This window comes from Oncorhynchus clarkii, chromosome 16, assembly GCF_045791955.1.
Source record: "Oncorhynchus clarkii lewisi isolate Uvic-CL-2024 chromosome 16, UVic_Ocla_1.0, whole genome shotgun sequence".
In the NCBI taxonomy this organism is placed as follows: Eukaryota; Metazoa; Chordata; class Actinopteri; order Salmoniformes; family Salmonidae; genus Oncorhynchus; species Oncorhynchus clarkii.
Window position 1 is genome coordinate 54,364,777 of NC_092162.1, and position 17,869 is coordinate 54,382,645.

Here is a 17,869-nt window from a genome sequence, read left to right on the forward strand (position 1 = left end):
CCACCGAATAGCAGGCAGGGGAAGCAAAATAGTGATTGCTTTGTGATGCTATTGGTTCCTTCCAAACCACTCATTGTCTATTTGTCGACTTCTATAATGTTTATGTCCAATAGCCGATGAGCACCGAAAATGTTTATCTATAATTTATCTTCATTTGACAAGGATTGAAAAGGATTTGCCTGTAGATTATTCGATGTGATTCATGACGACTGCTTGTATGAGGTTGACATGATCAGTCCAATCAAATGGTAGATATAATGTGATTTGACATCATTTTATCTGTGGCCAATGACCTTGAGCCTTCTTGGAAGGGCAATTATAATGTAAATCTATGGCAGCACCCAAGGGGGATTTGAATTGCCTTACTATAGTGTCCCCATGAGCGACAGAACACTGAGCCAATTATGGAGCAACTAGAGAAGATTACCAACGCATTTGCTCTGTATTCTCACTGGCTGCCCCGCCACCACAGGAAGCACTGAGCTAGGCTGAAACACCTGCATTTTGGAGCTGCCCTACTCAAGAAAGAGACCATGTTAGTATGAGGCTTTATTAACTCAAGAATTTTTTTTTTTTACAGTGTCTGCAAACTGATATGTGACACAAATGAATGCCAAAATAACATGAAAAACATTTTTATTGTGTTACATTTCTTGCTAAACAGTTGGAGCTCCAAACAGGTGGGGCTCTGTTGCCACTGGAGAGGACTAGCCAGCCCACTTCTTAAGAATCACACACTCCCCAACAACTCAGAGTTTGTGAGAGGTAGAGGGGTTTAGGAAATGTTTGAATTATTATCGCTAACCATTTGTAATAGTATTGTAGCAATTGCTACATACAGGGATGCTCCATCTCTGTCAGTACTACAGATAGTAGATGTTTTAGTAGCTGTAGTAGTGATAGAATTAGTAGTGGAGATGTAACCTACAGTGGTAATAGTACAATCAATGTCCTCCCCAGATAGAGCTGAGACAGCAGTAATAAGTAGGTTACAACAATGAAGAAAGTCATGAGCATGACGGTTTTGTGGCAACGTCCATCCATACTCTTGGGTCAAAGGTCAACCAGGAAGAGGTGGTTGTCTATACCTCCTAGAGGAGCAGATTAGCAATACAAGCAATAAGGACCTCTGTGACCTACTATTGTCATCTTTTAAGATTTAGCAGGATTTTTGAAAGGAGAGGAAAAAAATGGTATTTTCAAGAAATGCTCAATTAAGAAAATGTGTAGAAAATATTATATAAATGATACATAATACTAAAAAGGAAAATACATCTTTAAAAAAGGTGTCCTCTGATGATGGATGTTGGTGAGTAAAAATAAGAAATGTATCAAAGGTGAAGGAAGTCAGTTCTGCGCCGTAGTTTAATCTATTTTTAATTGGTGTTAACCACAGACACCATGCCCACTGTTTCCCCTGCTGCATTCTTTTGCACTACCAGTAAGTACATTGAGTACCTCTCCACCTCTATGAGTATGTGCATCAGAATTCTTGATTGGAAAGAGCCTGCTGTGACCATATCACCGTACAAGACAATACAGCAACAATTCTGCTCCACACTGAAGTGAAAAGGGTGACACATAACACAGGAGTTTTGCTTGGTGACATTTGTGTAAAGCCTTTGTAAAATGCATCTCAGTAAGACTGTAAAATCAACCTCAGTTCTTGTGAGTTTGTGATGGGTAGGGGTTTGAGGAAACGTTTGAAGGAAAATTGTTTTTCTACTCCATGTAATATGCAATGGTGTGTGTTGATGGGTGCCAAGGGAAGCCAGGCTTCCCCCAAACATGTACCAAGAAAAAAAGAAAATTGCATATAAAATAATGTATCTTTCATCTCTCATCTCTATCATTTTCCTTCAATTCACAAGAGGCTGAATGTATCTCACCGGAGATAGCATCCAAGCGAGCGAAACAACGCCCCTTAGTCTCTGTATGTGTAGCCCATCTATCTGATGCTGTCTGGTCAAAAAGAGTATGACATTGTTGCCACCCGTAGCATTGAATGCAAGGGAAGCCAGCGAGCAATTGGCCTCCCTTGATTAAAAAAATATACAATAATAGCCAATCAACGTTGAGCTAAACTGAGCTAGCTCAGCTGTGAATGGTCCTAGTGCACCAAGGGAAGCCAGTAGGGATTTGTCTTCACATCAAAATACAAAAAATCATTGACAGAACTTGAATTGTTGCATCTAGTTGTGTTGTTGTCCTCCGGTGGATAGATAGCTATCTATAATGGTCCCTTATCTAAATTAGCCATGGATGGAGATAGGGATTTGGACTTGTGGTTTTACTTAAGGCTAATGTTAGCTAGTTGGCTCATCGTTGCTCATGAAAGGAAGTTACGCTAGTGAGCAAGCATTTTAGCCAGGTAGCCTAGGACAATAAAAAGTAAAAGCATCAGTGGCGTTCATTGCTGTTTATTATGAGGGAGGACAAAAAATAAAATTCATGAGCGTGGCCTTATTTCTATTACAGCATATTGGATTACTGTCATTCATCCAGTTCAATGTAACATCGATAGGTTTAGGCTACTACATGATACTCACATTTTCCCTATGCCCATTATGAGGTTGCTACAACTTAGCCTAGCCTATGAATGAAAGTTTACAATGTAGGTGCATACAGGTCAAGAGACAGTGACACATGGACAGACAGTGACACATTCAATACTGCCTTGTAATCATTAGTCCAACAGTTGCAAACAAGTTTATTTTGGGCAAATTCAGGCATTTTTATCCCTGTTTCGTTTGCTTCCGTTTAAGAAAGGTTTTAACAGAATCGGCAGAATGACTACGCCACTGATCACGCGTAAACACCACGTTGTATTCCTTCTCGCCTCTATGCACTCTCCTCCATCCTTTGTGGACTTTAATGCACAACACATCAGCTGTATGTGACCAGGCAAAAACTTTCCAAGCCAAATCATATCATATCTGCTGCACACAGCCTACATCATTGTCCCCATATCACCACTTCATTAAGTCAGGATTCCTATTTGACTCAGCCATGCCTTAAAGTAAAACAACTGTTCACAAAACAACATTTGTAGTAAATTAGTATTGTAATAAAGCTCACTAGACCACATGAGAGGTGGGGAAAGTACTGGAGCAGAGTAGCTTGAAGCTGCCACCACATTTCTTTGACCTGTACAGTCCAGCGTCAAAGGATGGTACACAAACTCAACACAGATATAGCAAACAATGATCTTCATTAACTACACATTTGCATAAGACAACCTGCATGAAATGCTCAGACCTACTAAATTCCTGCAGTCTCTGTAACCCAATCAGGAGTTCTCCAATGACCCGAAGTTGTAAGGCACACAGGCTGTTAGGTGTAACAGATAATACGCTAAAAAGTAACATTACACACTAGTGAGATATACAGTTAAGGAGAACTGAACATCTACGGTTCTACTGCTACTACTTCACCGCAAGTAGTAGTAGAAACGGAGCCCAGGTCAATAAAATACAAGCATGCAAATTCATTGCACACAGGAGCATAATAACCTACACATGGTCCAGAGAACCACACGTGATACTGCTTCAAAAGCAGGGAAGATGGTTCGCATTCCTAGAAACCACACTATTCTAGCTGGTTCTGCAAATTCCTTCTCACTACCAGTCTTTGTTGCCGGCTGCCCTACTCCGCAGCAAACAAGACCCCCCCCCCCCCCCCCCCCCCCCCCGTTAAGGTGAATGCAATGCAGAGACTTGCAAGGGCTATAAGACCAATGTTCATCAAAGCACAGCTCCCCCGCCAAGACCTGCCTGCGCCTTATATCAGTTTCTCAGAGTCTTGGGCAGAGTCTTACAAGCAGTCACAGGTGCAAGCAATTAGTTAATGATTTAGTGAAGACCTCCCTTGCAAGCTGTGTCACGTCCTGACCTTAGTTCCTTTTTTATGTCTATTTTAGTTTGGTCAGGGAGTGAGTTGGGGTGGGCATTCCATGTTTGTTCTGTGTGTTATAGTTCTATGTGTTTGGCCTGGTATGGTTCCCAATCAGAGGCAGAGGCAGCAACCCTGCAGTTTCAGGGCAAGGGCACTACTTTCTGTGCCATTAAGTTCAGACTGCTTGGCAGGTGCTGTAGTATTATACAAGGAGGCTCCATCTCTGTTAGTACTACAGATAGTAGATGTTCTAGTAGCTGTAGTAGTGATAGTATTAGTAGCGGAGATGTAACCTACAGTGAGAATAGTACAGCTGTCAATGTCCTCACCAGATAGAGCTGAGACAGCAGTAGTAAGGGGGCTACAACAATGAAGAAAGTCATGAGCATGACGGTTTTGAGCCAGTCTGTCCATACCCTGGGGTCAAAGGTCAACTAGGACAAGGTGGTTGTCTGTACTCCCTGGGAGGAGCATGGTAAATATACATAACAATACCATTGGGATCTCTTACATTTTTGTAGCAGTATATTTTATTATATTTATTTATTTAACCTTTATTTAACTAGGTATGTCAGTTAAGAACAAATTATTATTTACAATGATGGCCTACTTGTAACGTATAAACTGACATTCATGAACACATGGCTTTTGAAAGGAGAGGTAGGGAATAAAGAATGGTCTTTTTAAGAAAATGCTAAATTATGAAAATGTGCAGATTAGAAAAATAAAGCTTGGCACAACTGTGCCACAAGCAGAATTACAGAAAACAGTGTGGCTAATATACAGTAATTAATGTGAGATTAGTCGATGGGGCAGAAGAGACAAGTGGTCTTCTCCAGTTGGTCATAGTCTGGCCTGTCTGAGGCTACAGTACATGAGAGAGGGGAGCGATCTTCAAAGAGTTAGGAACAATGACATGTTTAACATGTACCAGAAGCCATGTCACACATTTGGTTCAAGTTTAGTAATCACATCTAGTTTGTCGGTCATTGATTCAAAGTAGATGGAGGTGGCTGAGATCCTCTTTGTATCAGACATGTCGCCATGACTTAAGCTGTAACATGGGAGGTAAAACACATCGTAGTTGAGACAGCAAAATCACAGTAGTTTTTCAAACATGAAGATATTACTCTGAGCTTGCCTTAATCAAGGATAAAGATGAGTTCAAGATTACATTTAAGTCAGTCAAAATCTGTCCTCTAAATTACACCTCTGGTGTCTTCAACCAGGATCTCTGCGATCACTGCCTCATTGCCTGCGTTCGTAATGGGTCTGCGGTCAAACGACCACCCCTCATCACTGTCAAACGCTCCCTAAAACACTTCTGCGAGCAGGCCTTTCTAATCAACCTGGCCTGGGTATCCTGGAAGGATATTGACCTCATCCTGTCAGTAGAGTAGAGTAGATGCCTGGTTGCTCTTTAAAAGTGCTTTCCTCACCATCTTAAATAAGCATGCCCCGTTCAAAAAATGTTGAACTAAGAACAGATATAGCCTGTGGTTCACCCCAGACTTGACTGCCCTCGACCAGCACAAAAACATCCTGTGGCGTTCTGCATTAGCATTGAATAGCCCCCCGATATGCAACATTTCAGGGAAATCGTAAAATAGCAGACCCAACTATCTCATCCCCATATTGTTATTTATTTATTTTTTGCTCTTTTGCACCCCAGTATCTCTATTTGCACATCATCATCTGTGCATCTATCACTCCAGTGTTAATGCTAAATTGTAATTATTTTGCCTCTATGTCCTATTTATTGCCTTACCTCCCTACTCTTCTACATTTGCACACACTACATAGATTGTTCTATTGTGTTATTGACTGTACGTTTGTTTGTAACTCTGTTGTTTTTGTTGCACTGCTTTGCTTTATCTTGGTCAGGTCGAGGTTGTAAATGAGAACTTGTTCTCAACTGGCCTACCTGGTTAAGTAAAGGTGAAATAAAAAATAAAACATGAGACCCACCTGGATAAAGAAAGTTGCTTTCATTGAACCAATCTAAAATTAGTAAAAGGGGACTGACTGTCCTCCATCGGGCAAGTCCATCGGGCAGGTCTATCCATCAGGCAGCAAAGTTAGTGGGCGAGCCTGAGTAGGTGTTACAGGAATTAAATTCCTATATGTTTTAATACCCAATTCAAATTAAACACTCTGTCAATTCCTAAGAATTTGTGAGACTCTTATTTGCATAAAATGGACAGAGACCAGTCTCAAAATCAACCAGCAGCATTTATTCTCGAGAGTACTGAACATGATACAGTTTACCACAGGTTATAAACTGAAAATGACGTCATTAGTTTTCTAACTGTCCCGTCTCTTCTTCACCCTGGTACAAAGGCTGTATAGTTCTCAAGCCTTCCCACATCGTCTCTCCTAATTTAGATCATTTATGACCCGAGCTAAGGTCTGCCTGTGTAGATAAGCATTCTAGCCAGTCTGGCGATAAGTTCATTCATTTCTACCAAGGAACAGACAGTCATTGTTCTACTTCTTGATTATATTTACACACATTATATTCAGTACTAGGATAAAAAGAAAATTCATACATATACAGTAACATAATAGTATTCTGATTACTCAGTCCTGATTGAAATGTATACATAATTATTGATTTAAAAAAATCCCTTAACAGTAGGGCTGGACTTTCACCCCTCACAGGGCTGGGTCCAGGTCGAAGGCAGGCAGCGCCCGCTTCTGACAGAGCACCTCAATCTGGTCTTCCACCTCTGCACGACCATAGGACCTAAGACAGCACAGGGAAACGTTTCAGTAATGATATGAGGCTGTATAAATCAATTAATCCATCAAAGTTTATCTACTGTAACGATCAAAGGTAGGATGAAACCTGAAGAGGAACCAGACAGGTGCCGTCCATTCTGACAGGTTAAGATCAGGATACATACACTATGACCATTACATGTACTGACAGTGTAGCAAAATTGTAACTCAGAGGTAGAAGAATTCTTATGGCTTTTGTGGAATGTTAAAAGACAATAGTGAAATTCACTGTAGTGACCTTCATGGCAGACCAGTGCATATTTAATGATCATACTCAGTTACTATCCATTCAAGATTAACAATCCCAGTTACCGTTGTTCAGTGTATTTCTCTGCGTTCTTGTTGTTCGGACAAGAGCCTTAAAGCCTCCAGAGCAGCTTGACAGCAGAAGTTCTAACAAGTCAAACAGACATGGTCAAATTATTTATTTGACTAATTATGGAAAGATAATTACTACCCAAATTGAGATTGGCCTGACACGGAGTTAGCGAAACAGGTTCTGGATTTCAGGCTAGCATTCAACTTCCATTGATTGAAAACCCTCACTTGCCATCAAATGTATGCACCCATGACTGTAAGCCACTTTGGATAAAAGCATCTGCTAAATGGCGTTTTTATTATAATGTTATAACAGAGGAGACAAATAATATACATGTACATCTTATGTAGAATCACATTGATAGAAAAACCCAGGACAATAAACAGATGAAGATGCATGTTGCATTGGCAAAATCATTCTGGGGTTGACTTCCCATGTGATGCATCATATCAGTGTATCTGACGTCGCTTACACAGGCATCCGAGAGAGAAACAACTGCTGCTCAGGGAGGGAGAATAGAGAATAGCATCTTTCTCTCCCTCCCGGTGTATCTCTAGTGCTACCCTAAAACTGTCAGTGTGTAGGGATCTTTCAGTCACACATCAGTGGTATTTCAATGACACTTCACTGTGACTGAGGAGTCTTTGCTACTTGAGGGTATATCATTCTCCCATCCAACTCATTCCTCCTCCACTTTCTTAGAGAGCCTGAGAGAATGGATATATGATGGGATCAATCACGCATTCCAATGGAAGCTTTTGACAGTTTTGACTATTTTCAAAGTCTCTGTTGGGCTGCGGTGTTGAATGAGTAACAGCATCTGCACATTTGAATTTCTCCCATTTCCTCTCCTACTTCAATGTGAATGACTTTCAAGTAAAGATGAGGGAACTCCTTTAATTTAGGATGAGAAATTAATAAATAATCTGATCATGTATAACTTCTCAAAACATCAACATTGGTTTTAACAGACCAGCATTGGTCACCCAACCAATCAGTCATTCATTCTGTCAGTCACATTTTCTCCGACCTTCCTTTCTCTGGGTATGTTTCTGTTTCTCTCTATCTCCATCTCTTTGTATCTCTGGATGGTTTTGTAGTTTAAACTCTTGCCTCAGTGGCAGGGTTAGGGTCCACATCTCTGGCTAGGCTGTCCTGGCCTGTCCATAGCTCCACACTGGCTAAAGCACACTGGGACAGCTGCAGGGTAGGCTGCCCCTCTCACCCCACTGCTAAGTAAAAAATAATAGATTACTGTGCACATGCGGGAGAGATACAAAGTAATCAAGGTTTGTTTGTTTACTGAAGGTCAAACCTTTGCTGCATGATATTATGCAACATCTCTTACTTTGGCCAGAGGGATGTTCAATTAGCATTTTGCTAAATAATGTTTGGTTTAAAATGGTAGAATAAACCTGTCTAAATAGCAGTCAATATAGTAATGGTGATACACGCCATAATGACCATTTCTATAGTCCAACAGTCAAATCTGAGATGAATCATTTAGGGTTTAAACCTCAGATTAATCACTCAAGGCAACATACTGACCTATTTTTAACAAATAATTTACAAATCAAGAAAAGTCATAAGCAATCATCTGCCAAAAGATATGACAAACGTATAGGTGCAATATGCCTATTAAAAAACTGTGAAAGACAGCTACGTGTATTATCCTAGTAGTACCTATAAACTTGCACATTGTCGGCTGGTTAAAAAACACTTCACACGTTGCAATAGCAGGTAAGTATACAGGTAAGTATACACAGGACATACTCACTCACCAACACTATTTGTGGCAGTGATAGAGAGAGCATGTCTTGAAGCGCCGATAATGAGATAGTGAAATATTGACGGGACGCATGCGAATTGAGCACTAATTCACACAAATTAAATTTGTTTCTGTCCAGAACAGGTGCTTAATTTCTGTACAGTACAGTTAGTTTTCCTTACTAATGTTGTTGTCCCAACTCATTAGGAAACTTAGTGTGTGATGTATGAACTCAATAACACATCAAGCAAAAAAACTACTCATTTTAATATGCATTTCAAATCTACATTTTGCTTTCCATCATACATCATTTCATATCTGCTTGTAAAATTAAATCAAATGTAGATTCCGTATGTGAATCATACAGTATGACCAAACTCAATAATCAACATCCAGGTACCTTGCCTTAGTTGCGTTAGGATACCCCCAAACTAACAGTGAAAATGTTCATGTAAGGGGCAACGTGTGACAAGTAAGCAGAACACTTCCCCAAACATAACCACAAGTAACAAAAGCAGGGATTAGAGTTGTGCTGGAATTGGCATGCACATAGGGCATCACTCCCCCAAGTCAATATTTTACCACAAATAGTTTACAAAATAATCTTACTATTATCCTACTTCTGTCTTCTACCCTTCAGTGGTGAATATTTTTTTTTAGGTTATTGTCCATACGCTGCTGACTTCCATTCTACTAAACACAAAGCTCTCCATCTGAATGTCTGTGTGAGGCCTGAATGTTGGTGTGGGACCATCCATCCTTGCCGTTCAGCGCAAGCCCCTTTCTGCACTGGGATAGGAGATGTAGAAAAACATGCCTTATCAACCTTTCTAGTTCATCGACTATCCTCGTCCACCAAATTGCTGGAGATCTGCCTAGAAGTTGTAGTCTGGACAGACCTTCTGCACCAGTTTGTAGTCGGTGCTGAGAAAAGAGATGAATACACAGAAGACCTTGAAGGGCTTGGCACAGATCCAGGCGGCGTGAGACTGCGTGTGTTCTGAGTAGCAGGTCTGGGAGGGGTCATAGAGGCAGGGTTTGGTCTTCTTGGCCCTGTTGGTCCTCTGGTACTCCACCCTGCAGTTGAGGGCCTTCATCTCTTGCAGGTGCTCATTGATGGTAGACTGTGGCTGATTCTGGAACTGGAGCTCCGGGCTTCCCACATTATCCCATTCCACGGGTTTGGAGGGAGGAACAATGCTCATTGAGATATTCCCCAGATGGGACGAATTGTGATGGAAGTACACACTGAAGGTGCCGTTGATGTGGTCCACTATCTTACTTGTCACCAGCAGGCTGAACTTGGTGGTTTTGATGTTGAGGTAGAAGTTTCCCCAGCCAAAGGTCTTCTTAGCTTTGATAGGTGCTTTCATGGGGGGCTTGGGTTTGGAGGGTAACTGTGACTGATCCAGGGGTAGGGAGAGGTTCTGTGACCAGCCATGTGGGCCCACAGAGCTATAGTTTGGGGGCTTAGTCTTGGTGGATACGATCTGGAAGTCTTTGGAAAGGTGTTTGACTTTCATTGCAGCGCCAATGTTTCCATCTACCCCTAACCTTCTTATGTCATAGGGAGAGGGCTGTGAGAGGGAGTCAAATGGGCTGAGGTTCAGATAGTCCAAGGTCTTCACAGCATCCTCCTTTTGCACCTGTGAACACATGAATGAAGGATACATTTAGTATTTTTTTAATTTCTCTGTCAGTCTGTGTGTCTCTCTCTCTCTCTGTCTCTAACGAATTGTTGTCAATCGTCACGTGCCTGGAGGCTTTATATGGATATAACCTTCAAGTACATTAGGTAATCTACTGATCAGTGTGGACATAATCCTAAAAATACAATTAAGAGGACATGAGCGTTAATGGAGAATTGACAAAGACATGCTAAAAATGATGGGATGATGTCATGAGCTTATGAAAATGTATGAAAAGATGGTTCATCTCATCGGTCCATTATCCATTCGAAAAAACATTGGATGCAGTCTCTTTGTTCATGGCCCGAGCCATTGTAGTCCACTAGTGACTCACTAGTGCGCACTAGTGACCCCTGTGGTGGGCCGGGCGCAGTGCACGCTGACACGGTCGCCAGGTGTACGGTGTTTCCTCCGACACATTGGCATGGCTGGCTTCCGGGTTAAGTGGGCATTGTGTCAATGTGGCCAATGTGAAATGGCTAGCTAGTTAGCAGTGGTGCGCGCTAATAGTGTTTCAGTCGGTGACGTCACTCGCTCTGAGACCTAGAAGTAGTTGTTCCCCTTGCTCTGCAAGGGCCATGGCTTTTGTGGCACGATGGGTGACGATGCTTTGTGAGTGACTGTGGTTGATGTGTGCAGAGGGTCCCTGGTTCTAGCCCAGGTTGGGGCGAGGAGGGGGACGGAAGCTATACTGTTACATCAAGAAGCAATGCGGCTTGGGTTGTGTTTCGGAGGACGCACGGTTCTCGACATTCGCCTCTCCTGAGTTCATACGGGAGTAGCAGCGATGGGACAAGACTGTAACTACCAATTGGATACCATGAAAAAGGGGTAAAAAATGTATAAATATTTAAAAATGGAAAGCGAATAGTGTTCTTCCTCAATTATCCTTGGATGGAACTTTATAAGGATTCTCACTGTCCTAGAAAGCCTACCACTTGTCAACGTGTTCCATAAAAATACAGAAATATTAATAAACCCAAATCTTTTTTGTTTTTTATCAATCCAATATTTCAAATCAAACCAGAGTTGGCCATGTACACAGATTTGCAGATGTTATTGCAGATGCAGTGAATTGTTTGTATGCACAACTGTGGGTTGTAAAGTTTACTACATTGTACTGTATACCAAGCCCACGGGATTATACCATACAGCATATTCCCAATCCTACCCATTCATTGCTAATTTGATATATTCTTGCTATATACCCTGACCCATCTCACTGTATGTTAGCCTACACAGCATCAATGTACAGTATACTTATAACTACATTTCCCCTCCCTGCATGCCTTCTTATAAATACTCTCCTGGCTGTAATCCACTGTCTAACGAAAGTCCCGTTACAGAACCCTCAGCAGGCTAATGAACTCTGAGCCACTGCATTCATCTCCTCCACTAGCAGGGTGATGTGTCAGCCATGCCCGTGGCTCTGTGTCAGGGTGTCTGTATGCCAGGCCATGGCTGGGTTAGAAGACAACCTTACATGGGGAATCTCAGCTCATGGCAATGGGGATGACCGTGAAAGATGACAACATGGTTCTCACTGCTATATTGCCTAGCATGAGAAATAATCATTACTGTACTCACATGATCATCATACATGAGAATGATGTTGGGGAACTTTGAAGTGAAGAAAAAAGTTGTGTTTGAGACACTGCTTATGGCCATCAGCTTCTGTGAAAGGAATATCTAACCAAAATGGTGCTGCTGTTTAAGCTTAGGTATTGTGATGTGCGCCTCAGTGAAGCGCCCTACCTGAGTTGCCGCACTATGATAAATGTGTTAGACAAACTACAGTGAGCAATAAATGAACCGTATGATTCTCCAGATTGTGTATGCTGAGCAAACGATCAGTTTAACAAGACACAGCTGTCAACCCTTAGGATGATGTTTACAGGCAAACCATATAGAGTTCCATCAAATGCTAATTTGCGACTCATATATTTCCAGTGATTATTAGTGCATGAATAGAAAGGTGTTGACTCTAAGCAAAAATGCATTATAGCCTATCGGTTGATTGCATGAATTCAGTCTGTTTAGAAAATAATCCCAGTTCAATAAGAATGGGTGTTCTTCAACCTTAGTGGGAATTCTTTGAATTAATTCCTGATTTTTTTCAGTGCATTCATAACAGGTAATTAATTTTTCTAAATGTGGAAACCGTGTCATTACTGGGCAAAAACTGGTTCAATCGTTGTTTCCACTTTATTTCAGAAATTCAGAAATTCAATGTGATGACGTTGAATCAACGTGGAAAACTGATTGGATTTGAGAAAAGCTATCAAAGTAAGGGCATTTCATCTTTTTGGCACCCAACTTTTAACCTACATCACATGACATGGTGACATTCTGTTGATTTCACATTGAATTCACATCAGTTGACAACTCAACCAAATGTAAATCCAAACTAGACATCTGTGCCCAGTGGGTAATTAATGCCATTAAGTAAGAGAACATCTTGAGACCTTACAAATGCATAGACGCAACTATCAGTTGGAATTATTAATCACCATAAGACATTTTTAGGGAACCAGAGTCCTCTGGGGTATGTTGAAAATAAGATAATAACGTAGATAAAGAGAAATTAACTTTGAGGAAGTTCTACCCAAAGCCATTATCCTATGTTATCACGATCAACATATCTCTTCATAGCCTACAACATCATAACTATCAACCTCTACAATAGATATAAAGAATGTCTTACCATTGATTTCCATATGTAACCTATGGCTTTGTGGTAGTGTGAGGTGCACTGAAGTAGTACTCCCTCTATGTTCAGCGGAATAATTATTCAGATCATTTATATGATCCAGTTGTTTTCTTGCCCCAGGGATAGATGTGCGATATAATGGGAATTTAATCTAGGACATATTTATGCTTTATTATACTGAACAAAAATATAAATGCAACATGCAACAATTTCAAAGATTTTACTAAGTTACAGGTCATATGAGGAAATCAGTCAATTGAAATAAATTCAATCAGGCCCTTATTTATGGATGACTGGGAATAAAGATATGCATCTGTTGGTCACAGGTACTTTAAAAGACACGGGACTCAGGAACTTGTCATGGTATTTCTGTGCATTCAAATTGCCATCAATAAAATGTAATTGTGTTCGTTGTCCGTAGCTCATGCCTGCCCATACCATAACCCCACCGCCACCTTGGGGGACTCTGTTCACAACGTTGACATCAGCAATCCGCTCGCCCACACAACGCCATACACGTGGTCTGCGGTTGTGAGGCCGGTTGGACATACTGACAAATTCTTTAAAACGATGCGGCTTATGGTAGAGAAATTAACATTCCCTGGCAAGAGTTCTGGTGGAAATTCCTGCAGTCAGCATGGCAATTGCATGGTCCCTCAACTTGAGACATCTGTGGCATTTTGTTGTGTGTCAAAACTGCACATTTTAGAGTGGCCTTTTATTGTTTCCAGCACAACATGCATCTGTGTAATGATCATGCTGTTTAATCAACTTCCTGGTATGCCACACCTGTCAACTGGATGGATTATCTTGGCAAAGGAGAAATACTTACTAACAGGGATGTGAACAAATTTGTGCACAAAATTGGGGAAGAAATCTGCTTTTTATGGAACATTTCTGGGATATTTTATTTCAGCGCATTAAACATGGGACCAACATTTGACATGTTGCCATTATATTTCTGTTCAGAGAGGTTTGGTGCTTCAAAGTGGTCACTGGTCAGGTACACAGTTTACTCACTCCTCTTCTCAAATAAGAACCAAAAGCAATTGGGCCACGCCACAGACATATGGACGGCACCTAAGCATGCATGGGCACAAAGAGCCAAGTACTATTGTTATTTTATAAAAGACACATGGAAAAAATACAGCCACACATTTTTACTTTAACTCTCTGAATAGCACCTGTTTATCTGAAAATGATTGCCTGCACTTGTCACGTGAAATATGTGAAATAGCTTACCGTTGGTAGAAGCCACAGACTGAAGGTGGCAAAGTTGATTAATAGTACCCTCATTTCTTCTCTGAATGTCTTATGTTGACGTACAAATCTGGACACCGGGGCAATCAATCAAAGTCTGACAGCAATCCACTTGGAAGAAAACGTAGAACCCTTTAGACTAACAAGAAAGTCAAATCACATTTTGTTAGTGGCTTCAATAACATTTTATCGTGAGGTCCATGGCTCTGTGAAAACAGGATGAACTGGGAGGAAAGAGAACATCAGGAAATTGTTTGAGAGATCCACCCTGCTTATATTATTAGACAGCCCCTGTATTTTCATTTGCGCTCTCACGCTCTCCCTCGCACACTCTCTCTCCCTTTCTGTCTGTGCCATACATGCACATGTCAGTTTTCTTCTCATCATTGTATAATGAGAGCAAATTAGAACTCATGAAAAAGAGCATAATTTCACAAACCACCTACACTTTGTAGCTGGCATTCCTTTGAAATTGACCATGGTAAATATAGATCATGGTCCAAAAATTACAATTGTGAAGCTATTAGGGATTAATTATATACTCCAATATGTACGCTATCAACTGTGGGCAGCATGTGAGAGCATTAAAATCATAAAGACCCTCTCATGAATCTGGTAATAAATTCCAGAGGAAATCTTACAGGATGGTGGTATGGAGGCTTGTTACCACTCTGCTACTGTCTATCTGTCACCAAACCTCCTGGCTCGTTACGACTCTTACCCAGAGATGTGACTTCTTAAGCAGCACAATTTGACAGCCTACCCCTATGTCCCTGGTTCTGCCACTGGGAGGCTGACACAATGACAGGAAATCTCTCCCTGGGGAGTGGGGAATATAAAGACAGTACCAGCATAGTGTCAGTATGTGTGCAGAATGTGGATAGAGTTTCTGTAGACTATTGGTGGTTGCTGCTGACTATCTTACGTATAGTCTTGGTATGTGTGTGTGGAAACAGCCTGATAAGGCAGGGAAATTATCGTTTCTCAATTTCCCTCGTCTTTTTTTTTTACCACGTGGTCCAAATTCCTTTGTCAACATGCACTGAACCAAAATCTACGCGCTGAAATAGAAGTTCCCAGAAATACTCCATTTGCACAAAATGCTAATTTTGCTCAAATTTTGTGTACAAATTTGTTTACTTCCCTAGTGCGCATTTCTCCTTTGCCAAGATAATCCATCCACCTGACAGGCGTGGTTTATCAAGAAGATTAAATAGCATGATCATAACACAGGTACACATTATGCTAGGGACAATAAAATGCCACTCAAAAATGTGTAGTTTTGACACACAACACAATGCCACAGATGTCTCAAGTTTTGAGGGAGCGTGCAATTGGCATGCTGACTGCAGGAATATTCACCACAGCTGTTGCCAGAGAATTTTATGTTAATTTCTCGCAGTGGAGCAGGTAGACAACTTCAAGTTCCGTCGTGAAGAAGGCACGACAGTGCCTCTTCCACCTCAAGAGATTGAAAAAGTTTGGCATGTGCCCTCAAATCCTCAAAGTTCTACAGCTGTACCATTGAGAGCATTTTGCCTGGCTGCATCACTGCCTGGGAAGGCAATAGCACCACCCTTGATTGCAAGGCACTACAGAGGGTGGTGCGGACAGCCCAGTACATCACTGAAGCCGAGCTCCCTGCCATTTAGGACATTTATACCAGGCGGTGTAGTAGGAAGGCCCGGAAAATCGTTAAAGACTCCAACCACCTATGCCATAGACTATTATGTTTTTCTCTCTATGCACACTCACCGGGCCCTACACACTCACTCCATCTGCTCACTCACCGGGCCCTACACACTCACTCCATCTGCTCACTCACCGGGCCCTACACACTCACTCCATCTGCTCACTCACCGGGCCCTACACACTCACACACTCACTCCATCTTCTGCTCACTCACACATAATAAGCACATACATTTATATTGACTCTACACACCCATTCACACCCATTCACATACAAGCTGCTGCTACTCTGTTTATCTTATATCCTGATGCCTAGTCACCTTACCCTTATACATATCTACCTCCATCACTCCAGTATTCCTGCACATTGTAGATATGGTATTGGAATTGACTCTGTATTATAGTATGCTTACTTACTTATTGTGTTGTTCATATTTTTTCTTATTTCTCATATGTTTTTTTTCTCTAGGATTACAATGTTCCTGATTCTTGCATTGTTGGATTTTGAGTTTGAAATCAAGGCATTTCACGTACATGTGAACATTTGCATGTGACATTAAAACTTGAAACTTGAGTTGGACAATATTCCACAAGCCACAAACAACAACCTGATGATCACCTCTAAGCAAAGGAGATGTGTCACCTGAGGCAAATGGTGGTCACACCAGATACTGACTGGTTTTCTGATCCACGGCTCTACCTTTTTTTTTTACGGTATCTGTGACCAACAATACCTGTTTTCCCAGTCATGTAAAATCCATAGATTAGGGCCTAATGAATTTATTGTAATTGACTGATTTCCTTATATGAACTGTAATCTTTAAAATTGTTGCATGTTGCGTTTATATCTTTGTTCAGTATAGCCTAACATAGGATCTAGCACCTACCATCGGGAGTCTATTAAAAAAAACAAAAACAGGGTAAGAAAACAGTTGAGTAGCCTACCTGCTAAGAGTACTTTGTGTCTGGTGTAGCAGGCCAGTAAGTAGGCCTATTTATATGCAACATTTTCTACAAGATGTATTGTTACAATTTCTACGTATAGGCCTGCTATGTGCTACTTTTACCAGACTAGATTTCTAACTCTTAGTAGGTGTAAAATGCCACTACCTGTGCCATAGTTGTGTGCATGTGATGCCCTACAGTGATCAGTAGGGCATCAAAGTAACCAAGAGGCATGTTCATTTCGAGGCCCCTGACCTCCCATTTCAAGGCCCAACAGGGACAGGGAGGGTGATGTAATGAATTTAATTCGAGAAGCTCGTGGCATTTCAACAAATCTGGAATCAACTTTCTTTTTAAACCTCTACGGGATCGGTGTTCCTAAACCGGGACGGTTGTTGCTCAATATGCGATAATGTGACTAGAAATGTCTTATATGGGCAGAAAGCGTATATTATTCTTAATCTAACTGTATAGTCCAGTTTACAGTAGCTATTACAGAAAGGAAAAATACAGTGCTATTGTTTGAGTATAGTACACAACAACAAAACTTTTATCACGGCAACTGGTTTGATACATTCACCTCTGAAGGTAAATAATGTACTTACATTCAGTAATCTTGCTCTGATTTGTCATCCTGAAGGTCCCAGAGATAAAATGTAGTGTAGGTTTATTTTAAAAAATACATTTTTATGTTCAAATGTAGGAACTTGGTTCTACAGTTTGACCCCACTGCTGTCTCTGGCTCCACACCTACCCCGCCCGGCCATCTAGATATGTGAAGATTAGTGTATTTTCTGTAGGGAAGCTAATGAT

The 17,869-nt window shown here is 41.1% G+C and overlaps 1 protein-coding gene across 1 annotated transcript; it reads right to left on the reverse strand.

Moving 5' to 3' along the window:
* Positions 1-9,164: 9,164 nt before the first annotated feature.
* On the reverse strand, positions 9,165-14,559 carry LOC139367711 (neurexophilin-2-like). Its single transcript, XM_071106009.1, has 2 exons — positions 14,403-14,559; positions 9,165-10,408 (listed from the first exon to the last, which is right to left on the reverse strand). Exons 1-2 carry the CDS (start codon positions 14,454-14,456, stop codon positions 9,638-9,640), a joined length of 825 nt encoding a protein of 274 aa, XP_070962110.1. The 5' UTR covers positions 14,457-14,559; the 3' UTR covers positions 9,165-9,637.
* Between the last annotated feature and the right edge of the window lie 3,310 nt (positions 14,560-17,869).